This window comes from Loxodonta africana, chromosome 15 (genome assembly GCF_030014295.1).
Source record: "Loxodonta africana isolate mLoxAfr1 chromosome 15, mLoxAfr1.hap2, whole genome shotgun sequence".
Classification (NCBI taxonomy): domain Eukaryota; kingdom Metazoa; phylum Chordata; class Mammalia; order Proboscidea; family Elephantidae; genus Loxodonta; species Loxodonta africana.
This window is the reverse complement of record NC_087356.1, coordinates 79,054,645-79,081,864: the sequence shown is the minus strand read 5'-3', so window position 1 is coordinate 79,081,864 and position 27,220 is coordinate 79,054,645. Positions and strand designations below refer to the sequence as shown.

At 41.5% G+C, this 27,220-nt stretch overlaps 1 protein-coding gene across 1 annotated transcript; it reads right to left on the bottom strand.

Moving 5' to 3' along the window:
- Positions 1-564: 564 nt before the first annotated feature.
- Positions 565-25,854, bottom strand: MPZL3 (myelin protein zero like 3). The gene is made up of 6 exons (XM_003418317.4): positions 25,750-25,854; positions 15,088-15,254; positions 10,587-10,797; positions 8,844-9,009; positions 6,725-6,788; positions 565-3,075 (listed from the first exon to the last, which is right to left on the bottom strand). Exons 1-6 carry the CDS (start codon positions 25,820-25,822, stop codon positions 3,049-3,051), a joined length of 708 nt encoding a protein of 235 aa, XP_003418365.1. The 5' UTR covers positions 25,823-25,854; the 3' UTR covers positions 565-3,048.
- Positions 25,855-27,220: the final 1,366 nt, after the last annotated feature.

Genomic DNA, 27,220 nt, shown 5'->3' with positions numbered 1-27,220 from the left:
CTTGTGGGCAGTGTGAGCCGGCCCCAGCACATGGCTGAATTTATGTAGGTTGTTGCTTGAGAGCAACTCAGAGATGACTTATTGCTTGATATTGAAAACTACAAGTACCCTCTTTCACACAACAGCTTTCATCTTATATGTAGATATACACCAAAATGCAGCTGGAAAGTGCAAAGAAGTTTATTAATGTTATGACACAGTAAGACACCAAGAGTTACAATGCCTATGCACATGTCCAACAGTGCATACCCTCCTACAAAAAGACAAAAACAGAAAACTCGCTGAGATGCAGGAGTAACAATCTGACACAGGAGTCAAACGATGGAACTGCCTCTTCTGCAGCAAAGCTTTGAGTTGTGCAGTTAAATGATAGTCTTGGTCCACCCCTTCAGGGTCTTCTTGCAGCTCACCTTTAGGAGTGTAACTGAGTGATGCAGTAGAACATTCAGATTCAGGATTTGGCCTCCAGATTAAAAAACAAAAACAGGGACATGCAACCTTCCCTCCTGAAGCACCCGTGCCCATTTTGGGGGCTGCAGGGAACTGGGATGTCCCCCAAGTAGCCTGAGGTTAACAGGTCACATGGGAAACACAAAGTACTTTATAAGTTCACATTTTGTAACATACTTAAGATCTTAATACACAAAACTCATAAGGTAGTGTGACCACAAGTAAAGACTTCAGCAGCCAAAGAAAACCTCTGAAAGACTTTTAACCCCTTATGAAGCTTTCAGAATTAAATTTCCTTTCTAGAAAAGGCTAGTCTCATTATGGTGTGACAAGAACTCAGGAAGCAGCAAAAATAAAAAGAAATGAAAGAGAGAGAATAGCACCTTAGAAGATATTAAAAGAGTAGGTTAAAAAGAAAAAACTAAACCTTTATCTTCCTTCCATTCTTAAACAAAGTAGGTATCCAAGCACTGCTTTGTGCTCCCTTGAAGAAAAAAGCTATAATCAGACCTCAATATAAGGATATAAGGGATGGAGAAGGTAGTTGATAGCAGCCTCATGACTGGGATGTGACTACAGGGGCATGAAGCAGACTAAATTATCAACTGACTCCCTTGCCATGAAGGACTCTATTGTTCAGTCCTTTACAAAGGAAGGGACTGGTCCAAATCATGGTGACGGATATAAAATAACACGACTGGGTGAGTATTCACACAGCACCATTTACCTAAAACAACAAATGTACCCTACTGGATTAAAATCCCCACAACATGCCTGTAAGGACACAACAAGAAGACCCAGTCAAAATTGGTTCCTCATTTAATGCGGTATAGTTTTAACTGCATTCCTGTAACATCATCTCTTTCTTAGAGAAAAGAGGACCCTCAGAAAGCCCCCTCACAATCAGGTATCTATCTTCAAATCTTCTGGAGCTCTAATTATTTGTTCCCGTTGCTCAAATTGTTTTCCTCTCTCTGTCGCGGTGTCGGAAATGGTCTCACCAGGTAGGCCCTAGACAACCACGAGTGGCCCAAAGACCCGTGAGGTTTAACCACTGAAAACGTAAACTGCCAATACCAACCCTGCCTTTGCCTCTTCTGACTTCCTTCCGTGACCAGAGGTAAATACCAATGTCTAATAATCTGTGCACTAGGTTAACAAAAGAGGCTAAGCCAAATCTATGAGACAGACCTAACAAAAGTAGATTTTTAAAAAATAGATCTTGGCAAAAAATATAAAAGAAAGGTGATTTTTCGGTAACATATACAGTACATAATGCTATATGGAAAGCTCCAGAACTACTTAGTGGAGAACAATGGAAAAGGGCCATCCTTTTAAAAAAACAAAAATGGGAGGAGGGGGTCATTGTTGTCTGTCATAATTGAGAAGTGAACTCTTCTATCACAGAGGATTTTTATCCCTACATCACAGAGGACTACTTAACTATACACTGCCAATCCTTCCTGACAGCTCAGACACATTTCTTAATGGTTTCTAGAAAATCCCACACAAATTAAAACTTAAAAAAAGTTGCCATCAGAGAATGGAGGAAGCTGTCATAAAGTACTGAAAGCACAAAAGGAAGAAATATAGGTTATGCACAACCTCACTTCCTCATCTCTAAACAAAGGCAGCCTGTAAATACCACAGTACGCATATTTGGTGTACTTTAGATATCAAAGAAGCTTTGAAAAATAGCACATACTAAAAGATGATTTAATTATAAATAACTGCTAAGACAGTCTCTAAGTCCTCACTGAAAACCTCTTGAAGGGTTTGTTTTCTGTTTTTGTTTTTTCCCTCTGACCTAAAAAGTCAAGAAGAAAACCATAAAGCGGTCAGCTGTAAGAAAGGAAAATAACAATGGCCCCTTGGCCCAAATGGCACATAGCAAGACAAAAGAAAGGAATTCCTCTACCTCACCACTTCTTTCGTTGATTCTAAATTGATGATACTTCATTTAATATTTTCAAACACAGTCAGAGCAAACCATTGCCTCCTGATCCTACCAACTCTAAGGAAATTAGGGTTATACAATTCAGATTACCCAAAGACAAATGGTGATGAGATCATTAAACCAATGAGTCTATGCTGTATGCTAAGTCATGGCTGAAAATGTCCACGGAGCACAAAACAAGGAATACTTATCCCAAGCAAACATTCTGTCTGGTAGCATATCAGGAAGCTACAAGCTCCATTTCATTTAAAAAAAAAAAAATCTATTTTGGCACCAGCAGTGGCAAATGTTTAGAATTCTCCTTCAAATAATTAGAAGATCACATGTAATACATCGAAGAGCAAAGGCAAAACAAAATTATCTTTCTGTTTGGGAAAAGAATTCCTTCTTCAATTAAAGTATAACTTATTAAAAGGGTAGTTAGGAGTCTTTTCTGAGAGTTTTTGAACAGTTTATAAATACAAAAAGAACATTTCTTCAATAAATAAATGGTTCCTAAAGTCTTTACTGATGACTTTCAGAATTCTCCATCACTGCTTGCCCAGGCCAGCTCCACTCATCCCAGAGGCTTTAGCGGCCGGTGGAACGAGTTGTTTTCTATTATCAGATGGGTGACTCTTCTTAAATCATGCAGACTTGCATTAATATGTGTCTTCATAGTCTGAATCCTGAGGGGAAAGAACAGTTGGTGTGATGCGTATAGGAAACATAATAACACAGTCAGAATTTAGGCAAAGATGGCACGTTTGGATCCCCCCCAAACGGACCTTGCAACCCATCAGCAAATCCTTCTGACTTTACCTTCAAAATGTAATCAGAATACAATCACTTCTCACCACCTCTACCACCACCGCCCTAGTCCAAACCACCACTATCTTCTCTGACGTAGATCTTTGCTAAAGCCCCTCAATTGGTTTCCCTAATTCTGTACGGTCCCTTACCACCTGTTCTCAACAAAGAAGCCAGAGTGATCCTTTGAAAACATAAATCAGTTCACATTGACTCTTAAAACCATCAATGGATTCAGTTTCATTAAAAGTCCATCATTGCAGCACTATTCACAACAGTGAAAAGGTGGAAATAACTAAAGTGACCAGCAACAGGTGAAGGGATAAACAAAGTATGGCCTATGTATACAACGGGCTACTACTCCGCCATAAAGAGAAATGAAGCTCTGATACGTGCTATGATATGGATGAACCTTGAAAACATGCTGAGTGAAATAAGTCAGTCACAAAAGGACAAATATTATATGATCCTACTTATAAGAAATATCTAGAATAGGCAAATGTATAGAAACCAAGGTTACCAGTGGTTACCAGGGGCAGGAGGGAGGGGAAAAGAGGGAGTCATTGTTTAGCAAGCAATGAGTATCTGTTAAACTTGGCAATGGATACTCCGGATGGTTGCACAGCATGATTAATATAATGGGTGTACTAAATTGTACATGTAAAAAAATGTTGAATTGGCAAATATTATGTTATACATATTTTTACCACAATAAAAAAATACTCTGCAGTGTTATGGCTTGAATATGTGTTGTAACATAGTTTATAAAGAAAATCTTCTACATTCTACTTTGGTAGGTAGTGTCTAGGGTCCTAAAATCTTGTGAGTGGCCATCTAAGAGACTCCACTGGTCTCACCCCTTTGGGAGCAAGGAGGAATGAAGAAAACTAAAAACACAAGAGAAAGATTAGTCCAAAGGACTAGTGGACCACAACTACCACAGCCTCCACCAGACTGAGTCCGGTACAACTGGATGGTGCCTGGCTACTACCACTGACTGCTCTGACAGGGATCACAATAGAAGGTCCCAGACAGAGCTGGAGAAAAATGTAGATCAAAATTCTAACTCACAAAAAAAGACCAGACTTACTGGCCTAACAGAGACTGGAGAAACCCCAAGAGTATGGCCCCTGGAAATCCTTTCGGCTCAGTAATGAAGTCACTTCTAAGGTTCACCCTTCAGCCAAAGATTAGACAGGCCCATAAAACAAAACAAGACTAAAGGGGCATGCCAGCCCAGGGGCAAGGACTAGAAGGCAAGAGGGGACAGGAAAGCTGGTAATAGGGAACCCAAGGTCAAGAAGGGAGAGTAATGACATGTCCTGGGGTTGGTAACCAAAAATGTCATAAAACAATATGTGTACTAACTGTTTAATGAGAAGCTAGTTTGTTCTGTAAACCTTCCTCTAAAGTACAATAAAAAAATAGGTATGTGTTGTAAATTCTAACCCCTGTACCTTGGATACGATCTCATTTGGGAATAGGGTTCCCTTTGTCATATAAATGAAGCCATATCAGTGTAGGGTGTGTCTTAAGTGATTGCACTTTTGAGCTACAAAAAGAGTACACTGGGCACAGAAGCAAGGAAGCACAGGTGGGGGAAGATAGATTCATGCTACGTGAAGATCGCCAAGGAACCAAGGAACAGAAGCTGAAAAGAGACCTTTCCCCCAACTCCCCCCCACCCCGCAGACAACAGAGAAAGAAAGTGTTCCCCTTAGAGCCAGTGCCCTGAATTAGGATGTCTAGCCTCCTAAAATGTGAGAAAATAAATTTTTGTTCATTAAAGTCACCCACTTGTGGTATTTCTGTTACAGCAGCACTAAGAAACTAAGACACACGATTAAAAAAAAAAAAAAGTGAAAGCCCAGGTCATTATAATCACCTACCAGGCTCTCTAAGCTCTGGCTACTGCATTATCTCCGTGATTTCAACAAATACTATTCTTCTCCTTGCTCACTTCATCCCAGCCACACTGGCCTCCTTGCTGTTCCTAGAACATGCCACGTCTGCCCCCTCCTCAGAATCTTTGCAGCTGCCCTCTCCTCTGCCTGGAATGCTATTGCACACTGGCCAGAAGGCTTGCTATCTCCTTCTTTTAGGTGTTCACCCAGATAGCTCAGTCAAAGTGTTCCTAGCTGCCTTACTTAACATGCACCCCCTCCAGCAGCCCCCGACCCCCTTTCCTGTCTTATTTTTCTCCAGAGCATTAAGCACCAACAGATACACTATATATCTTTTTTTTTTTTTTTAATTTAGCTAGCTATTGTTTATACTTCAATTTAAGAGAAGGTGATATTCCTGCTCTGTCCTGAAGGATGTCAAAGAGTTTTCTAGGTAAAGAATACAAGTTCTTTGAGGACAGAGATTTTTGCCAGTTTTGCTCACTGCTGTTTCCTAAGTACCTAGAATAGTATCTGGCATATGCCAGGTGCTCAATAAATAACTGTTGAATGAATTAACATCTGAAATGTAGGCAATAATCGTATGCACGATTATCTTATTTTGTGTTATCAAAATACTCAAACTCAAAGGGTTGGTGTTAAGTTCTCTACCGGCACTATCAACCTTTTCCTCATTTTACCTATTGCATTCACGTACACAAGAGAAAAGGAGCCCTGGTGGCAGAGTAGTTAAGCACTCGGCTGCTAACCAAAAGGTTGTTTGTTTGAACCTACCAGCCGCTCCACGGGAGAAAGATGTGGCAGTCTGCTTCTGTAAAGATTTACAGCCTTGGAAACCCTATGGGGCAGTTCTACTCTGTGCTGTAGGGTCACTATAAGTTGAAATCGACTTGACAGCAGTGGGTTTGACACAAGAGAAAGAAAAACAAAGAAGACTGCAATGTGTAATCAGGCTATGGTCATCTGGCCAAGTGCTGAGTTTGGCAGTAAGTACACAAAGAGGGCTCAAGTTTAAACTCTGCAATGACAGGTACGTCTCATATTAGACCATAAGTTGCATGTGACCTCTTTCCAACTTCACCACATCGGAGTCTTTCCTGCTCCTGGGATCCTGGGACAGTCACACAAGTCTACCAGTCATGGCAAATGCTCAAAGGTGGAGGGATGACAGCCTTTTGAAATTTAAATCAAAACTCCTGCCTTCCAAGTGGGTATTTCTTATCAATAAAAGAATGTCATCTTTAGATGTCAAGTCATCTAAAAGGTTATATCACTCCAACCTCCTAGAAAAAATTGAGGCTCAACAGATGGCCCAGACAGTTGAAGTCCCCTAGTAGGAACACAGTGGCAATTGGACATGCTCCTTCCAGGATTTTCTGTTAGTCAGCAGAGACTGCTCTACACAATCCCTTTCCCAACCTAAGACAAGCATTCTTTGCCCATGAGACAGAAAACAAAATAATGGTTAGAATTGGTAGGGGGCTCTTGAGAGCAAAATGCTTTGGGAAAGACCCAGTTGATACCTTACTTTGGACCTACCTGCTACATGTGAGGACCAAAGAATCCCCTTTAGTAAGCAGAAAGTGAAACACCACAGAAAACAGAAGAAGGGGCGTGGACTTACCAGGCATTCAGCACAACGCATGCAAAGCCTCCCCATGCAGTTGTCTCCTTCCTCTTGGTCAGTGCTGAGAAAGAGTATGGACTAAAGTGAATAATCACTATCCGCAGTACAACAGAGCAGTTAAGAGCCAGCTAGTGAAGTCAGACAGGTCTGGTTTCAAATTCCAGTTCTGCCACTTACTAGCTGGGTGACTCTGGGCAAATTACTTAAGCTCCCAGAGCCCGTTTCCTCATCTATAAAATGCAGATACTGCCACCTACCCTTCAAGGATAGTTGCTAGGAGTAAATAAAAAATAAATACCTGTGAAACACATACCACAGTGCCTGGAATACAGTAAGTGTTCAATAAATAGGAGGAAGTCACAATCATAGGAGCCCTGGTGGCATAGTGGTTCAGAGCAGGGCTGCTAGCCAAAAGCTTGGCAGTTCAAATCTACCAGCCACTCCTTGGAAACCCTATGGGGCAGTTCTACTCTGTCCCATAGAGTAGCTATGAGTCGGAATTGACTCAGCGGCGATGGGTTTGGTTTTTTGGTTTGTTTGTTTCAGTCACAACTATAGGAGCCCTGGTGGCACAGTGGTTAAAACACTCAACTGCTTACCAAAAGGTCGGCAGTTCGAACTTACCAGCTGCTTCGTGGGAGAAAGATGCAGAAGTCTGCTTCCATAAAGATTTATAGTTTTGGAAACCCCATGGAGCAGTTCTACTCTGTCCTATAGGGCTGCTATGAGTCAGAACCAACTCGACGGCAGTGGGTTTGGTTTGGTTTTGGTAGCCACAATCATTCATTCAGAAATGTACTGAACACCCACCATGCCCCAGGCACTGTGCCAGGCTGGGGATAAAGAGATAAATAAAGCATGGTCCCTCAAAGAGCTCACAATCTCAAGCAGGTGAGAGACCTGTTAAAACTGAACAGGTACATTATAATACAATGTGATAAATGTTTTAATAGAGTTAAGGCCAAGCTGCCATGGCAGCCAAGAGGAGGGAATGATATTCTCCTGGGAAGACTCAGGGAAAATTACGAGAAGGGGATATTTCTGCTGGATCTCGGAGGATACAAAAGAGTTTGCCAGGCAAACATGGTAGGAAGGGCATCCCAGGCCTAGAGAAAAGCATGGGGCGGGGCGGGGCGGGAGGGCAGATATGAATGAGCATAGTATGTTTAGGGAGAAAAAATAAACCTCACTGTAGCTGGAGTGTGGAGTGAATGAGAAGAAATGGCAAAAAACAGTGTGCATTAGGGTCAGATCCTAAAGGGACTTGCGTGCCACCCCGCTTAGAAATAGATATTTCAGCTTTTTATCAAGAACTCTTTACCCTTCTGGGGCCATGGATTCCTTTGATAAGGACACCCTCTCTCCCATTAGATAAATGCACACACACACAGAAAAAAAGGAAAGAACATTTTGGACCATCTTGAGGTAAGGTCCCTCTCCCCAGTTTAAGAACCTCTGATATAGACAATCAATGGAGAACCAACAGGGTTTTTTATTTAGACTTCTGTTATCTTTTTTTTTTTTTTGGTAGGTTTGTTTTTACGGAGGAAAACTGGATCACGCTTCCTCATTGGCAGAGTGATGTTTGATAGACAGATACGTTTTATAACCACAACCCAGTGAACCTCTTCAGAGCATCTGCTGAAGAACAGACACGGCTTATTTAAATCATTTTTGCTCTCCGTGGCTATTCTTAAAGTCTTCCTCATTGCTTGGGCATTTTCTGCAGGGAGATGTCAGGCTCAATGCCAAAAATAGGGAGAAGGGGGAAATAACTGACTTGTTGGAATTTCCTGTCAGTTTTGAAGGAATAGGACATGGACCTCAGAATTTATACTCGGAACCATGACACTGTATGATCTGATTCCCAAAGTAGGAGAGTAAGACCATACTAACAACTCTTCTACCTCCCCTAACAGTAATACACGCCAGTTTCACGTTCAGCCTTCCTCCGGTCCTCCCCAGCAGAACTACTCTCTTCAAAAGAAACTTTACCAGCAGAACTAGATGTGCCCTGGAAGAAGGAAGGTGTGGATCCAAGGCTCTGGGTATTATCCACAAAGCAGGACCCTGAGGAGGATATGGGTTTACTGCCCAGGGCTCCAGCTGGACTTACTCATCAGAAACCTCAATAGATGACTTCTTATAGCCAGACTTGCTCCTCTTCTTCAGCCCTGCAGACTTCCTCCCCATCCTTACCAGTAGCAGAACAACCACCACAGCTGAGGGAATGAAGACCAGAATGGAAAGAAGGGCCACGGAGGACAGCATGGTGCCAAAACCTAGAGAAAGAAAAACAGAGAGGAGTGGGAAAGTGCTTCCTTTGTCAAAGGACACGAGAGAGATTTTTTTTTTTTTTTTTTTGCTCTTTTATTTCTTCTGGTTGCAAGGAATAAATTCATTATAGAAAAAATAGAAAATACACAAAAGCAAAAAAAAAAAAACCAAACCCATTGCCATCAAGTCGATTCTGACTCATAGCAACACTATAGGGTTGCTTGGAAGCAAACCCCATAGGGTTTCCAAGGAATGGCTGGTGGATTCAAGCTGCAGACCTTTTGGGTAGAAGCCAAACACTTAACCACTACACCTCAAAAAAAAGCACAAAGAAGATTTAAAAATTACCCATAATTCTACCACTTGAGGATAACACTTTGGTACCTACCCTTCCATTCTTCTCTCAAGAGGTATGTAGATATAGGTGTGTATGTGGGGGGTAGATGTATACTTTTAGAAGTATGGATCCTATTGTGCAAATTATTTTTAGCCAGTTTTTTTACTTAATATATGATAAATATTTCCATGTCATTCAAAATTCCCTCCTGATGTGATTTTTAACGGCTGCAGAATAGTCTCTATGAGTCAGAATCAACTCAATGGCAGTGGGCAGGGGGTTTATAGTAGTCTACCATATTGAATAATTTATTTAATCAATAGTCTAATGCTAGACATTCAAGCAGTTTCCAATTCTTTGGATCTACAAATCATATCATGATGATCATCCTTGTACATAACTCTTTATCTTTATTTCTGTAAGGTAAAATGTTTAAATAGAATTACTGGATCAAAGGGCATGTACTTTTCAGGCATCTGATTCATACTACCAAACTGTCTTCCAGAAATACTGTATCAATTTCTACTTCCACCAGCAGTATATGAATGTGCCCAGGTCTTTGAAACCTATAAGTTACTATCAGCAAGAAAGAAAGGAGGAAGGGAGGGAGGGAGGCAGGAAGGAAAGAGAAAAAAAGAAACATGTGAAAAATGGTAAGACATCTAATACAAACCATAATGTAGTCCTGAATCGCTAAGTCTTCAAATCCAACTAAGAACTAGAAGGCTCATTCAATAGTCAGCTGGGAACAATGCAGACAAAGAGCCGTTAATCTACTCTCCTCCTGTTTCATACTAAAAGGAGATAGCTGCCCTTTGTAGCATAAAAGAACTGCCTGCCTCCCATCATTAGAGAGGGTATCCTTTCAAGACATAGGCAATAACACCAGCTCATGACTGGGGGGTATAAACATACGAGGGAAACTAGGGTGACTTCTAGTTTACACAGATAACATCCCTCCATCTCATCAGGAGTTTGCCATACATTCCACAAGACCTATTGTTACCCAAAGAAAAAAGAAAAAAAGGAGGATGGGGAAACTATGACAATATTTGAAGAGAAAATTCAGTTTGCAAAATAAAGATTTAAAAATGCATTCTAATAGTCACATCAGGATGGAAGAAAAGCTACTTTGACACAATGCTCCAGTGACTCAATGTGCTTACACAGATAGTTTTGCTTATAATCGATCTCTCCATAGCAGTCACAGAATGCTGCAGGAAGGCTTGGTGGCAGTTAACTTACCCCTTTCTGTGACTGTTAGCTCTGTCGTGGGAATGTTATGATGTACGTCCGGGGGATTCTTAACAGCACAGCTGAATGTCCCATTGTCCTTCACGGTAGGGTTGCTTATGCTAATGGACGCATCCCCTTTGTATACATTTCCAACCCAGGAAATGCGATCCTGAAATCTGCCTGATGTGGCTGGGTATGTGAAAGACTGGTAATGAAAAATCTAAGAGAGCAATGCAGTGAGAAAAAAAAAAAATTAATTTGGAAAATTAATGAAAATGTAAAGCCAAGTAGATACAAAATAAGGTTCAATTGTGGACAATTTTTTTTTTTTTTTTTTTTTTTACGATTTGTTCACTCCATCTTATGAGTACAAAGATGAATAAAACTGATCTGAAAAAGGCCTGCTCAGAGAATCCTGGAATCCTTGCTCTCTAATCTCTCCTAAATTCTCCCTAACTTCCTAAAGCAGTGGTTCTCAACTAGGGCAATTTTGCTCCCAGGAAACATTTGGCAATGTCTGGAGACATTCTTGATTATCACAAGTTGGGGGAGGGGGTGGCGGGGAGAGAGTTTGCCACTGGCATCTAGTAGTTAGAGGTCAGGGTTATTGCTAAACATCCTACAATGCACAGGACAGCCCCCCTTTTTATCCAGGCTAAAAAGTCAACAATGCCAAAGTTGAAAAACTCTGTTCTAAAACAACATTTATATTTGTACAGCACTTTATAGTTTCCAAATAACTTCCACACACACATCTATTTATGTGGTCCTCATAATAACACTGAAATACATGGAGCAAGTAAAATTGTTCCAAATCTACGGAAAGAGAAACAAGGCTCAAGAAAAATAAATAAATAAAATAAACCCTGAGTTACTCAAAGGCACACATCTAGTAAGTGACAAAGTGAAGACACTGGTTTATCCTCAAAATCACCAGGAGGGTATAATATAATCCAGCTTCTCTCAAGTTATGGCAATTAATATAAACCCTGAGTCAAATGCATGGTATGTACTCAATAAATTAAAATGATGGTGCATCAGGCTTGGCGATTAGACACATCATTAGCAAAACATCTAATTACACCTGCAGCTAGGCCAGGCAGGTAACTACTGACACAGTATGACTTCTCTGTCTTATGCAAGACACAAGGCTTTCCTCTTTGTTTGCTTGATACCTGTCTACTTAGGAACCCAGGAGTTGACAACTACTGAACTGCCAATTTTGAAGAGTAATTTCCTAGAGAAGATGCTGAATCATTTAAATTGGTTCATTTGTCCATACATTCATTCAACAACTATTGACTTCACACCTACTATGTGCTAGGTACTGTGTTAAGCAAGGAACTCCTGGGTGGTACAGTTAACATGCTCGGTTGCTAAACAAAAGGTTGGAGGTTCAAGCCCACCCCAAGGCAACTTGGAAGAAAGGCCTGGTGATCTATTCCCAAAAAATCAGGTCATTGAAAACCCTGTGGAGCATAGTTCTACTCTGACACATATGGGGTCCCCATGAGTTGAAACTGACTTGACAGCAACTGGTATTAGGCAAAGGGATATAGTAGGAGCCAAACAGGCATGGCCCCTGCTTTCGTGGAACTTACAGTTTACTGGGAAATACAGATATTAAGAAATATAACAGCTACTACCGATGACTGCCCTGACAGGGAACACAACAGAGAATCCCCAATGGAGCAGGAGAACAGTGGGATGCAGACCTCAAATTCTCATAAAAAGACCAGGATTAATGGTCTGACAGACTGGAGGGACATTGGAGGTCATGGTCCCCAGACCCTCTTTAGCCCAAGACTGGAACCATTCCTGAAGCCAACTCTTCAAACAGGGATTAGACTGGACTATAAGACAGAAACTGATACTGGTGAGGGGTGAGCTTCTTGGCTCAAGTAGACACGTGAGACTATGTTGGCAGCTCCTGTCTGGAGGCGAGATGAGAAGGCAGAGGCGGACAGGAGCTGGATGAATGGTCACGGGGAATATACTGTGGAAAGGAGGAGTGTGCTGTCTCATTAGGGGGAGAGCAGCTAGGAGTACGTAGCAAGGTGTAAGCTTTTGTATGACAGACTGACTTGATTTGTAAACTTGCACTTAAAACACAATAAATAATTTTTTAAAAAAAGAGAGAGAGGAAAAAAAAAAAAAGGAAATATAACATGTATCCCAATGGCAGAAATAAAGAATTCCTACCAATGATTAGCAGGATAACTATAAAAGGGCTTGAAATCCTTTATTGACAAAATAAGCCTTGCTGTGTATCTTCAAGATTACTCTAACCTCTAGTGAGACTCAAATTTAGCTACCTGATTCATCTGACAGAATCCTGACTGGCCACGTATCTGCAACATCATGTTATGTGACTTGAAAAATCCACTAATTCTAACACAGGCGCAGCGCAATGGGTTTCTCTTTATATGTGGCCTTTCTTGCCCTGGGTTTGTAGTTCTGCCGAGATGATTTGCTAGGCCACAATTTTGCAGAGGGTTTGGTCAGTTTACCATGCAGGAATTAGTTGATTACTATGCAGGCTAGGTGACCGTGGCCTACTTAGGGGACTGGTCAGTTCTGCCATCCTGCTAGGCTTAAAAGGGCTAATCCCACAGAGTTTGAGAGGGACCTCACTACCAACAAGAATAGCCTGGAGCAGAGCCATCCATGGGGTTGCTGAGCGGAGAAACTCTTAGACCCAGCAAACAGAGAGCTTAACACTGGGGACTGCATGAAACAGCAAGAGACAGGGCAGCAGTGGCATGAGGGGCAGCAGCAAGAAAGGGTGGGAACCAGGAGCCCAGCATGAGAGAGCTGCGGTGGGCTTGCCAGCCCACGGAGTGAGAGAGCTGAGCACCTTCAGGCAGAAGGCTTGCTGGCAGAGTAGGGTGCCTCCAGGCACATGTCGGGGGAGCTAAAGAGCTGTTAGCACTTGCTTGAGCAGGGCAGAGGCCAGGCCATCCAAGCAAGGCCTGCTGTCTGGCTTGACCAAGAAGAAGCTGAGAGCTATCTTGGTTGGAAGCTATCCTGATTGATGAACTGTATCCTGTCTCCTGAGTTCTTGTTACTTTCAAATTGATCCTGATCCCAAGCTGTAGCCTGTTACCTCCCTAATAAACCACATAATCATGAGTACAGTCTGTGAGTTTGAAGAATTAGTGAACCCAACATAGTACAGAGGGCCGTGGAGAGGATGGCTGGTGTCCAGAATGGTGAGGGGGTTGGAGACTGAAGGTCCATCTGACCTCCACCTCAGAGGAATCAGTTTTGGGCTGCTGGTGCTGATCTTGATTCTCATCTCTTTTGAAGTAAGGTGACTTCTGAAGCCACAGCGTCCCAGTGGGTGAATGTTGTACCTAACGATTTTCAGGCCAACCTCACAGAGAACAGCACTGTAAGAGAACTATTGTTTGTATTTAAGGCTTCTGATTCAAGAGCTTCCCACTGCTTCTTCCGTCCTACTTTTGACCAAGGAGGCAGAGCCAAATAAGGCCAGCCATAGTTTCCTGGCCACTCAGAATAAAGAACACGTCAGTGAACTGTTTAAAGCCTGAAGAAAGAGAGACCAGGACTATAACCGAGCTTGCTTCGCTAAGTTCACTTAGTTAGCCGTGTCTACCTAGCTCCAGAGCAATGTGGCATTCAACAACGGCTCCTAAAACAAAGTTCAAAGCTTATGCTGTACATTAAAATCAAAGAGAAAGTTTTCCCCATGAAGGTGACAGGATAAATAGATTAACAATACTTTTAAAAATGGACACACAGCTATGACATTCACATTCTTGATAGCATCTATCCCGAGCTGATACCACCGAAAGCACAAAGAGAAAGCCTTTTTTATAGCATTGCAGTCTTCAATTAGACAATCCACAAGGAGATTTGAACCATAAATACGCTTTATATGTGTGACTAAAGTGATTATGCTTCTAAAATTGCAAGAGCATCTGTCACCAACAGCTGTATGCAAGGTACCACCATTTCCTCCAATGGGAGCTATATAAATCAATACATTTGATACTCTGGGAGAAGAAGCCAAGGTAAATCTACAGCGCAGATAGACAAACAGATACACCCACACGAGACACCACCATACGGCAGGAAGTGATCACCTTTAAGAGAAAGGATGTCTGTGAAGGGGACCTACAGAATTTTCCTATTCAACAATCCTGGAGGTATCTTATTAGTATATTGACTCTGAAAATGGCACTATGAAATCATACAAAAAGAAACAACAAACGGGAAACTAAATTAAGCCATATTTCCTCTGAGTTAGTTTTTTGTTTTTGTTTTTCCCTGTAACTGGCTTGTCGGATTCTTACATGGAAGAATAAAAAGCCCTGCATGACCAAACAAATGCCATATAGAAGTTCATCTCCTTTTATTTAAGTAGAAGTTCATCTTGTATTCTAAGATGAGAAGGGCTAAGGAACACCTATGACTTCAAATAAAAGGATTCTAAAGCTGTTGACCACAGAATCTCAAAGAAACTTTCTTAAAAGTATGTACTCACTGATTCTACGCGGCTGCTGCTGGCGGACCGATACGTCCAGTCTATGGTGAGTTTGTCGGTGACATCTGAAGTTGACGTGAAAGTGCATTTCAACTTGATTTCTTCTCCCACATAACCTCGAACATGGGCATCTGTTTTAATCTCCAAGGGAAGGACTATGTAAACACCTAATCAAAGCAAGCCAAACATTTAAAATGTAGTCATTTGGGTAGAATACACAGATATGAATGAGCAGTATAAGGACACCATCATTTTTAGGGGTCTCGCCAAAAAGGCATAGCCACTAATATCTTCTCAGGCAAGCTCACGAGGGACAGGAAGCTGATATCTGCACTAATCAAGCATAGTACTTTTACGATTTTCCAATCTTAAATCACAGAATGATTATTTGGGTAATAAGCTGCTCACACCAGCATTTTTCCAAATGCAGGCTTGTGGTTATGTACAAACAAGTGTATCTACCTTCAGTAGGCTAAAAGATACCCCCCCATGCCTCTACCCCCCAATTCCAGGAATATGGCAGCTTTCGTGGCCTAAGGGCCTTACCCCAGTATAGCACAGCTGACAACCGAAGCTACCACAGCCTCAACCACGAGCAAAATGAGAAATAACAATAGGGTTTTTTTTTTTTTTCAAGAATTTTATAAAACTGTTTCAAGGGTCTGTCTAGGTTCCTCCCCCACCCCCGACTCTCCCACCCTCCACATCTTCTTAAAGCTGGATAATGAATCCAGTATCAATTAAAAGTAAATCATGAGGAGGAAAACAGAACAATTTAATGCTTTCTAAAATGTAAAAACAAGGTACCATGTTTAAACCCTCCAGAGATTTACTCTTTCCAAAACCACCTCATATATCCAATTCTGACACTCCATTCCCCCTAAACAACTAAGCGCTTTCTTCTGACCAACCCTCCCACTTTCAGAGAATAGTCAGTAGAAATGTATCTCCATAGAGAACCTTTTCTTATGGAAGTAAATCAGCAGCACTTTGTTTTTCCCCATTCCTCACCCACTGCAGTAGGCCTTGATTCTTCCGGCAGGCCAAAGGCCAGCAGCGGCACAGTTTGAGAAGAGAGCTGCCCCACACAGGGTCCTGAAAACCAGGAGTCCCTCTGGTACAGGTGGGATGGTTGAGGGCCCAGACTCCGGTACAGGTGGGATGGTTGAGGGCCCAGACTCCGAACCCAGAGGAGCTGGGTTCAAATCCCAGCTCTACCACTAGCTGGCTCCGTGGCCTCAGACGTTCCTTTACTTCTGTATGCTTTGGTTGCCTCGCCCTCACCTGGAACTTACCTCAGATGGTCGCTGTGAGGATTAAATGAGGTAGAACATGGACAACACTGAGAAGCCTCCCTGGCCCAGTACAAGAGCTCAGTGCATGTTAGTTTCATCATCATTATTGCCACCTCTTCAGTCCTGCCTACACTTTCTCAACCTTGCCCAGGGAAGACGCAGTTATGAGTCATCAATTCCACTGTCTTTACCTCTGCCTGCTTTGCATCATTTTTCTTTCTCCTCTCTAGGCAATCTAGACTGTCCACATTCCTCTTAAAAGGAGGAGACCTGGACAAAGCTTGCTACTCTAAAAAGAATCTGACCCGTCCCAAAGATGAGGGTTACTTCTGATCCTTCCCTAGTATTTTCTCTGACTTTGCCATTTCATGCTTCCATGCGCTGTTCCTTCTGCCTGGAAGGTCTTTGTCCCGCAGCCCCCACTCTCTCCTGAGCCCCCACTTTGTCCCACCAATTCAGAACAATCTTTACTCATCACTGAAGATCCAGCCTTAAAAACTAGAAGGTAAAAATGAGGAGATAATCTACACTCTCCCCACATCGCATTCCCTTACTCTAACGTTGTTAGCTGCTGTTGTGTCGGCCCCAGCTCGTGGCAACCTTCTGTATAACAGAACACTCCGCTGCCCATTCCTATACCACCTTCATGATCGTTGCTGTTTGACTCCATTGATTCAGCCACCGTGCCAATTCATTTCTCTGAGGGCCTCCCTTACCTTTGTCGACACTCCATTTTACCAACCACGATGTCATTTTCTAGTAATCAGTCTTTCCTAATGACGTGTCCAAAGTAAGTGAGACAACATCTCAATAGCCTCAAAAGCAATAATAATCTTTCCGTGATCCTACAACTGTACTCCAGTTACCAACTACTGCTGTCTCTTTCTAAGCCAAGCTTTTGTGAGAGATTAGTCTACAACTGAGGTCTCTGTTTCCACCCTTCCTATCCACTTATAAGTCCACTACAATCCTGACCTCACTGCTCCTTCTGGTCATGGGCATCACATGTCTTAAAACTGCAGAAAACAGTGGATAAAAACTCCAATAGATACTTTTCTATCCTTGTGTTATTGGACGTCTCTGCAGCAGTGATTAATTTACTTGCTCCTCGAACTTCTCTATCCCAGGGCTTCCACAACAATATTCTTTCATTCACTTATTCTTCAGACATATGTTTATTGAGCATCTGTTTCGTTCCACCCGCTGGACTTGGGATTAAACATGAAAAAATAAATACACCTCCTGTTTTGGAGCTAAAATGCAGTGGAAGCTACAGACATTAATTAAACACAAAGATAAATGCATAATTACAAACTCTGATTAAGTGCTATTAATGAAAGACACAGAGTGGCTATGAGAACTGTACCTGTTATGGTGGGGAAGAACGGAGTGGTTAGTGAAAGCTTCCCTGAAAAAGTTACTTTTGAGCTGGGATCTGAGGAAGGGGAACAAGGTGAGAAGAGGGAATGCATTCCAGGCAGAGGAAACAGCATATACAAAGGTGCTGCACCAGGAGGGAGCACAGTCCGTCAAGGAACTGAGAGGATGGCTGAAATAAAGAGCATGAGAAAGTAGATAAGATGTGGCTAGGAAGTAAACAGGAGCCAGACCATGCAGGACCTTAGAGATTTGGGTTCGTGTCCTTAGAGTAATGGGAAGCCATGGAAAATACTTAAATGTGGCACTGAGTGAGAAGAGATATGATGAAATTTGCATTTTTAAAAGACCACTCCAGGGAAGACACTTAAGAGTCAAGACTGAATATGGGAAGATTATCTAGAAAACTACTGCAACGGTCAATGAGAAATAAGGAAATGTTGAACTAAGTCGGTGGCAGGGGACATGGAGAGACCTAGGCATACAACAATACTTACAAGGTAAAATCAACAAAAATTGGTGAGAGTTTAGATGTAGAATGTTAGGAAAAGGGAAGTGCCAAATAACTCCCAGGTTTCTGATTTGGTGATGCCATTCACTGAAACCGGGAAGACTAGAGAAGTACCAGGTTTGTCAAGGAAGAACATGAGTTTGATTTTGGATGAGTTCAAGGTGCCTTTGAGATACCCAAGGGATAATGTCAAGTGGACAATTGGTTCAGGAGAGGAATTGACGAAATATGGCCAATGGGCCAAATTCAGCCCACGACATCTTTTTTCAAAGTAAAGTTTTATTAGGACACAGCCACACTCATTTGTTTATGTGTTGTCTACAGCTGCCTTTGAAGGAGCCTTGGTGGTGAAGTGGTTAAAGCACTTTGCTGCTAACCAAAAGGTCAGCCGTTTGAAATGGCCAGCTACTCCTAGGGAGAAAAATGTGGCAGCCTGCTTTCATAAAGATTTACAGCCTTGGAAACCCTACCGGACGGTTCTACTCTGTCCTACAGGGTTGCTATGTGTCAGAATCAACTCAACGGCAGTGGGTTTTCTAGCTGCTTTTCCACAGCTTCAGCAGAACTGAGTAGTTGTGACAGAGACTGTGTGGCCAATAAAGCCTCAAATACTTACACTCTAGCCCCTTCCAGAAAAGAAAAAAAAAAAACCGCTGACCCCTGGTTTAGAGCAAAGAAGAGATCTGGGTTAGAGTTATAAATCAGAATCTCATTAGTCTCCTGCCAATCAACTCTCCACACTATTGTGTTTTACACACACACACACAACTCCACATCTCTGACAGCTTCTATCAAATCTCCTTCTAGGGCACCTTCTTTCCTATAAAACCAAACCAAACCTGTTACCATCGAGTAGATTCTGACTCATAGCGACCCTAGGGGCCAGAGTAGAACTGCCCCATTGGGTTTCCAGGAGTAGCTGGTGGATTCAAATATTGCTGACCTTCTGGTTAGCAGCCAAGCTCATAACCACAGTGCCACCACCAGGGCTCCTTCCTTCCTATAGCTATCTCTTAAACACTGATGTTCCTTAGAGCTCTACCCTGAGCCCATGGTTCTTACTCAACATGTTCTCCTTGGACAATCCTACCCATTTTTATAAATTTAGCAACCACTTATATGCTAATAAAGGAGTCCTGGTGGTGCAGTGGTTAATGCGCTTGACTGCTAACCAAAAGAACGGTGGTTCAAAATCATCAGCCACTCCAAGGGAGAAAGATGTGGCAATCTGCTTTCGTTATGATTTACAGCCTTGGAAACCCTATGGGGTCACTACGACTCAGAATTGACTCTACGGCAGCATGTTTAGTTCAAAATACACTAATAGGAGCCCTTGTGGCACAGTGGTTAAAGCACTCAGCTATTAACCAAAAGGCCGGTGGTTTGAACCCACCAGCCACTCCAAGGGAAAAGGTACAGCATGCTGCGTCCATGAAGATTATAGCCTTGGAAACCTTATGGGGCAGTTCTACTCTATCCTATAGGGTCACTATGAGTTGGAATCAACTCAATGGCAATGAGTTTAATATGGTAATGTTCCCCAATTTATATTGCTGGTATGCTCTCCCTCTGAGCATCCAAATGTTACTAGATATACTCACTTGAATGTCACCACCACAGGACCTCAAATTGAACTCTAGGGAAGAGACGCCTGGATGATACAGTCTACAGGGTCAACTTGCCAGGGAGTAGAGAAGAACAGATAAGGGGAGTAAATGGGTCTGGTACGATGTGAGCAAAAGAAGGATAACTAGCAGCTGGCCCTACTCCCAGTTCTAGGGGTAACCCAGATTGGCTTAAACCAATCATTACATCTAGCGGTGTGCTGTTAAACAGCTCAAAAAAAAAAAAAAAGGGCTCCGATACGTAGGGCCTGGCAATTTCTGTGGTGTAACGACTGTCACCATGGCTAATTTCAAGCTACAAAGATGAAGTTATCAAATGCCCAGTTAGGAAGTGATGAGCTTAATTGGCTCTTAAGAGAGCTGGCTCCGGCACATCATCCCCCTGGCCTCAGATTGGTTGAGGTCAACATGTGATATAACTTAGTCCAATCAGAGTTTTATAAAACTTGCTTGGGAAGTGTTTAATGCCTCCATGTCTTGTTTATGCTATTCTCTATGTCTACAATTTTCCTCACTCTCTGCTTCTAATTAACTCTTATTTTTTCTTTCATTCTAGTCCCTGGAGGACATTATGCTTGCAAAGCAGGGTCAGCAAAAAACAGGAAGACCCTCAACGAGATGGACTGATCCGGTGGCTGCAACAATGAGCTCGAACATAGCAAAGATCATGAGGATGGCGCAGGACCCGGCAGTGTTTCGTTCTGTTATACAAAGGGTCACTATGAGTTGGAACTGACTCAATGGCACCTAATAACACCAACAACCTCTTTCAAGATTTAACTTTGGTGACACCTCCAGGAAGTTCCCTGGATCCTCATGGCAGATTAAGGGCACTTCCTCTATGCTCCCATGGTTTCTAGTGCATCCCTCTCTAAGTACCAGATTCTAAAATTATCTGTTAACTTATCTGCCTCCTCCAATGAACCCTGAGCTCATCAAAACAGAGCTTAGCACATTGTGGGTGCTTAGTATTATGTATTTAAATGAACCAAACCAACACAGTTTCCTGTTTATAAAACAAAAATCATTACAAAATAAACATAAGATTGACAAGCTCTGAATAATTTTTGCTAAGTGCTGTTGTTGTTGTTAGGTGCTGTTGAATAGGTTCCAAGTCATAGCAACCCCACGCACAACAGAATGAAACACTGCCCAGTCCTGAGTCATCCTCACTATCGTTGTTATGCTTGAGCCCATTGTTGCAGCCACTGTGTCAATCCATCTTGTTGAGGGTCTTCCTCTTTTTCGCTGGCCCTCTACTTTACCAAGCATGATGTTCTTCTCCAAGGACTGATCCCTCCTGATAACATGTCCAAAGTATGTGAGACGCAGTCTTGCCATCTTTGCTTCTAAGGAGTATTCTGGCTCTACTTCTTCCAAGACAGATTTGTTTGTTCTTATGGCTTTTTTTTTTTTTATGGCAGTCCATGGTATACTCAATATTCCTCACCAATACCACAGTTCAAAGGCATCAATTCTTCAGTCTTCCTTATTCATCGTCCAGCTTTCACGTGCATATGAGGCGATTAAAAACACCACGGCTTCGGTAAGGAGCACCTTAGTTTTCAAGGCGACATCTTTGTTTACCAACATTTTAAAGAGATCTTTTGCTGCAGATTTGCCCAATGCAATGCATTTTTTGATTTCTTGACCACTGTTTACATGGGTGTTGATTGTGGGTCCAAGTAAAATGAAATCCTTGACAGCTTCAATCTTTTCTCCGTTTATCATGGTATTGTTTATTGGTCCAGTTGTGAGGATTTTTGTTTTCTTTACATTGAAGTGTAATTCACACTGAAGGCTGTGGTCTTTGATCTTCATCAGTAAGTGCTTCAAGTCCTCTTCACTTTTTGCGTAACACATGTTGTTAATGAGTCTTCCTCCAATCTTGATGCCTCGTTCTTCTTCATATAGTCCAGCTTCTTGAATTATTTGCTCAGCATACAGATTGAATAAAAAAAAAAAAAATTTTTTTTTTTAGATTGAATAAGTATGGTTAAAGGATACAACCCTGACACACACCCTTCCTGACTTTAAACCACACAGTGTCCTCTCGTTCTGTTTGAACAACTGCCTCTTGTTCTATGTACAGGTTCCTCCTAAGCACAATTAAGTGTTCTGGAATTCCCATTCTTTGCAATGTTACCCATAATTTATTATGATCCACACAATCAAATGCCTTTGCATAGTCAATAAAACACAGGTAAACATCTTTCCGGTCTTCTTTGGTTTCAGCCAAAATCCATCTGACATCAGCAATGATATCCCTGGTTCCACATCCTCTTCTATATCCAGGTTGAATTTCTGGCAGTTCCCTGTTGATCTACTGCTGCAGCCACTTTTGAATGATCTTCAACAAAATTTTACTTGCGTGTGATATTAATGATATGGTTTGATAATTTCCACATTCAGTTGGATCACCTTTCTTGGGAATACACATAAATGTGGACCTCCTCCCATCAGTTGGTCAGGGAGATGTCTTCCAAATTTGGTAAACACACCATCAATAAAGCAAACTACTTACGTAACAACTTCCTCTTTGTTAATATATTTGAACATCAAATTCATGAGCATTTTATCATGGGTTTATCAATATTTGAAATAACTTACATTACTGATATCTGAACACTGGGTGAGTGGGTCTTAAATGTATAATTATAGAAAATTAAGATCCAGGGATGAACTAATCTACACTGCTAGAAGTCAGGATGTCAGTTCCTCTTGGGGAAAAGGAGGTAATGACTGGAAGGGAGCACAAGAAAGGTTTCTGGGGTGCCAGTGACGTTCTGTTTACCGATTTGGGTGGTTGGTTACCCAGGTGAGTTCAGTTTCCGAAAATTCATTGTGCTGCATATTTACGGTATGTGTACTTTTCTTTATACTGCAATTAAAAGTATAAAAAAATCAATGGGTGTAAGTTTGTCTCCTCCATTCATAAAAACAAACACGAATAAAATACTAATATTTTATTCATTCTGAAATTTTCATTTTGTATAGAGCCTAACATCCATACAGATATTTGTTTTCACCTAAGTTAAAACGTATTCTTCTCGCCCCAACGATACTGGCACTAATAAAACAGAAAATAAGCGTTGAAGGGGTTGCGGGGAGATTGGAACTCTTATGCACTGTGGTGGAATGTAAAACAGTACAACCACTATGGAAAACTATATGGCACCTCCTTAAAAAGCTAGAACTACTGCATGATCCAGCAATCCCACTCCTAGGAATATATCCTAGAGAAATAAGAGCCATCACACGAATAGACACACACACACCCATGTTCACTGCGGCGTTATTCACAATACCAAAAAGATGGAAACGATAAGTGCCCATCAGCAGATGAATGGATAAACAAATTATGGTACATACACACAAAAAGCATTCTTGCCAGGGGTAAACAGCCAACTATAGGAATATCCATAATAATTAACCAAAAGAATTTTTTTTAATCTGAGAGGAAAATGAGACAATCACATTTTAACATAAGCAATTTTTTTACAAAAAGAGCCCTGGTGGCACAGTGGTTAAGTGCTCGGCTGCTATCCCAAAGGCGGGCAGTTCAAATCCACCAGCTGCTCTGTGGGAGAAAGATGTGGCAGTCTGCTTCCATAAAGATTTACAGGCTTGGAAACCCAATGGGGCAGTTCTACTCTGTCCTATAGAATGCTATAAGTTGGAATCCACTCAATGGCAAGAAGTTTGGTTTTGGGGTTGTTTGTTTTTACACGGAGGAAAGGAAATAAGTGACAAAACAAATCCGCCAACCTTTGATTCATATACATACCTAAACGGAAAAGAGAAAAGTGGAAGAACTCTAGGCTACCTAGTCTATTATTTCTATATACTGCCAACTGATATGGTAGAATCAGATTTATAATATATGGAGAATTCAAACAAGCTAACCACTTAACACGTCTTATCTTTAAAGAGGAAAGACAAACACTGTCATGAAACCAAAGTCTGTCACCTAATAGATTCAAAACAAAAGGCAAAAGGATGAATGAACCTTGAAAACACGCTAAGTGAAAGAAGCCAATGACAAAGGAGCACATATTGTATGATTCCATTTATTTGAGATGTCCAGAATAGGCAAATTCATAGATACAGAAAGACTGGTGGCTGCCAAGGGCTGGGGCGGTGGGGGGAGGAGTGGATAGGGAGTGATTGTTAATGGGTTTCACTTCAGGGTTATGAAAATGTCCTAAAATTGATTGCGGTAATAATTGCAAAACTCTGGACATAACTGAAAACTACTGAATTGTACACTTTCGATGGGTAGAATATGTTATGTGAAGTCTATCTCAATGAAATTATTTGATAAAGCAAAAGATATATCACTTTAATAACTGATATTATAAAATCAACTTTTAATATCTGATTGAATTGTCTGGGTTGCTGTATTTGAAATATGCTCAAAACAAAATGGCATCAGGTTTAAGAAACCATCCACCATTTCTAGATTTTTTTTTTTTCTCAGTAGGACAATATTTGAACATTTCCTGTGCGTTTGTGTGTGAGAGAGAGACAGACAGAACTGGAATTACGAATTTGGAGTGACAGGCTAGCTGAAATACTCTCTAAATATTGCAAAATAATTTAGCTGGAAAACTGGACACCTATGATGACATAGGCAGCTGGGAAGGACCAGGGAGTGCGCTGGCAGCATATGAATCACCAGATAAATAAAAATTTCCCAGTCTTACCTGCTGAAATTTAGGACACCTGAAATCTTTATATTAAAGGTACTTTTCAGAAAACCCCATTAACTACTATAGGGGGAAATTTTATAATTTGCTCTAATGCTACCTATCAATATTTTCATCTGTTTTACTAATATTTTTTTCCCATGGGAAGACATACACACAAAATACAGGAAATAATTGTGCCCTAAAATTAAGGTACTTAGATTGGACTGAAATGTATGCAATTTAAAAACTTCCCCAAATTTTAAGAATATGTGACAGTGTGAACAGTATAGTTTTGTATTAGTTTTAACAGATTAAAATTTAAACAGGAATAACCCTTCCTTTTATTTAAAAAAGTTAATAAAATGCTAAAGCAGTTTTGTTCCTCAACAAATTGCTGCTCTATTAAAACGAAACCACATCACATCCCTTCTCTGACTAGTAAACATTTTATTTCATAGCCCCAATCGCCTACAAAAAATAAAACTACCAACAGTCATGGTTTTCTTTTTCAAAATTACAGGAACAAATTATTGAACGCCAGAGTAGCTCTTTTCTAATTAGGGTATTAAACCAAAACCAAACCCACTGCCCAGTGCATGCGGACTCATCGCGACCCTACAGGACAGAAACCAACTGCCCACAGGGTTTCCAAGGCTGTAATCTTTACAGAAGCAGACTGCCACACCTTGCTCCCGCCAACCGGCGGCTGGTGGGTTTAAACACCCCTCAACCCCACCTTTGGGTTAGCAGCCAAACGGTTAACCACTGTGCCACCAGCAAGCCCTAGTTAGGGTATGAAAAAAAATAAGCCGCCCACAAAACCGCAGCAGTCATCCGCTGATATTGACAACTGGATAACGCCACCAAGTGCCCCCAAAACTCGCGTCCTTCACGGTTCCATCAGTCATGCCATCCCGAGAACAGAATGTCAAGTCACGAAAGGTGGCGAACTCCCAGGAGCTCAGGAAAGGTCCCACAAGCTAACACGTCCCCTAAGCAAGTCAAACGACGAGCAAAGAAGCTCCCTGGTGCCTCCACCCCTTCCTTTCTTCCCAGGTGCGGACTGGGGTCTTTCTTGGGACGTCCCCGCCCGGAACCGGAAAAGCGACCATCTTCCCCAAACCCCCGGCCGGAAGTGGGGCTGAGCCAGGCGGCGCACTCACCCTGGAAGAATAGAGCGCCCAGCAGTGAAAAGAGAGCGCAGCCACGGCTTCCAGCCGCTCCGCTGTGCTGCATCCCGACAGCTCCACAGATACTTGCACACCTTGTTTACGGCTCCGTGTAATGACACAGGTAACAACGGAAGTGACGTAAGGGCGGGAGGCAGGAGAAAGCTCAAAATGGCGATCTGAAGTTGCCATGGGAACATGGCTTAGTTCCAGAACCACACCTGGGCTTGCTCATCGACCAGTAATTCTTTAATTTTCAGGTGGAAGTCAGTTGCCCTCTTTTGGTTGACAACGGAGTCGGCTAGACTACTCGGAAATTTTAAAGCAGTCAATTGAAGAGTGCTCAATTTATTTTTATGGAATCGTGCAGGATTTAATAGTCTTGATCTTCTGTTACAGAAGTTCTTTTACTCCTACAGATAGTTGGAGTTAAATGCTCTCTGAATAAATTCTTATAAATTTAGAGTTCAGGGAAACCTAGGCGATCATACAGGATCAGTCAGTCAAAAGATACGTAGATATTAGGCCTTCGTGACAAATATGTGCCTCAGACTCTTGTTCTTTGGAGTGTAGCTATTTAGAGCATCCAGCTCAGTACCTCCCCGAATTACGTATTTATTAAATTGCCGTTGACTGTGGGAATGATGATAAAATTATAGCAGCATTTATTAGATTTAAAAGGAACGGGGGCTTGTGTATGCTTTTGGTTGGAAAAGTAAATAAGTTGTGTTATCAGAGTCCTTGAAAGAGACGGTGTCACATGCTTCTGGAAAAGAGGTGGGACGGTACCCTGCTTTTATTATTAGCATATTCTTGAGGAATCACTGTATGTTTAAGGAAAGCAGGAAAAAGACAAAAGCATGCTTCAGATTCAGTGAACTTTCAATTTTTCAACCCCCATCCATTTACTAAAAACTTGAAAGCCGGTAGGTTTCTCTATTAAAATGGTAACGTAAGAGTACCAACTGGAACAGATGATATTATTCCTTCAAAAAGGAGTCCCCAAACTAAGTAGTGTTAATATGCTCAATGCCCAGCTATCCAAAACAATGTGAAAATTCTGTGAAAGTCCATATAGGTTTATCTTATTTATCCAGTAGAAACTAATTCTATTATTGACTTCCAGGCAGTCTCTCTTAAGAAAACTTCAGTGAAGATAAAATATATACACACCTGTTTTCTGTTACCTGCTATGTAAAATTTTTACATTTGTATATAAGCAACTTATATAGTTGATAATTCTTTATTACTAAAAGTTTATTTACATGAGTATTTAAGGCATAGTCAAAAATAAATTACAATACAAAATTGCTCTTCAGGAACAAGACACTGAACAATGGAGCCATATTACACCTTGCGTATTTAGCCAAAACACAAGCTACACATTTTGCTGGGAAAACTATCAATGCGTTTTAAACTCCTTCTTGATTATTTGAAGAAATATCCAGTTACTGTATTTTCAAAA

Excerpts from the sequence above, each read along its gene's own strand:
- MPZL3 (XM_003418317.4), bottom strand. The coding sequence starts at position 25,822 with ATGCAGCACAGCGGAGCGGCTGGAAGCCGTGGCTGCGCTCTCTTTTCA. Across the intron at positions 15,255-25,749 it reads GGGCGCTCTATTCTTCCAGG|GTGTTTACATAGTCCTTCCC; the intron begins GTGAGTGCGCCG and ends TGCTTTGATTAG. Across the intron at positions 3,076-6,724 it reads TGCGTTGTGCTGAATGCCTG|GATTCAGACTATGAAGACAC; the intron begins GTAAGTCCACGC and ends CTTTCCCCTCAG.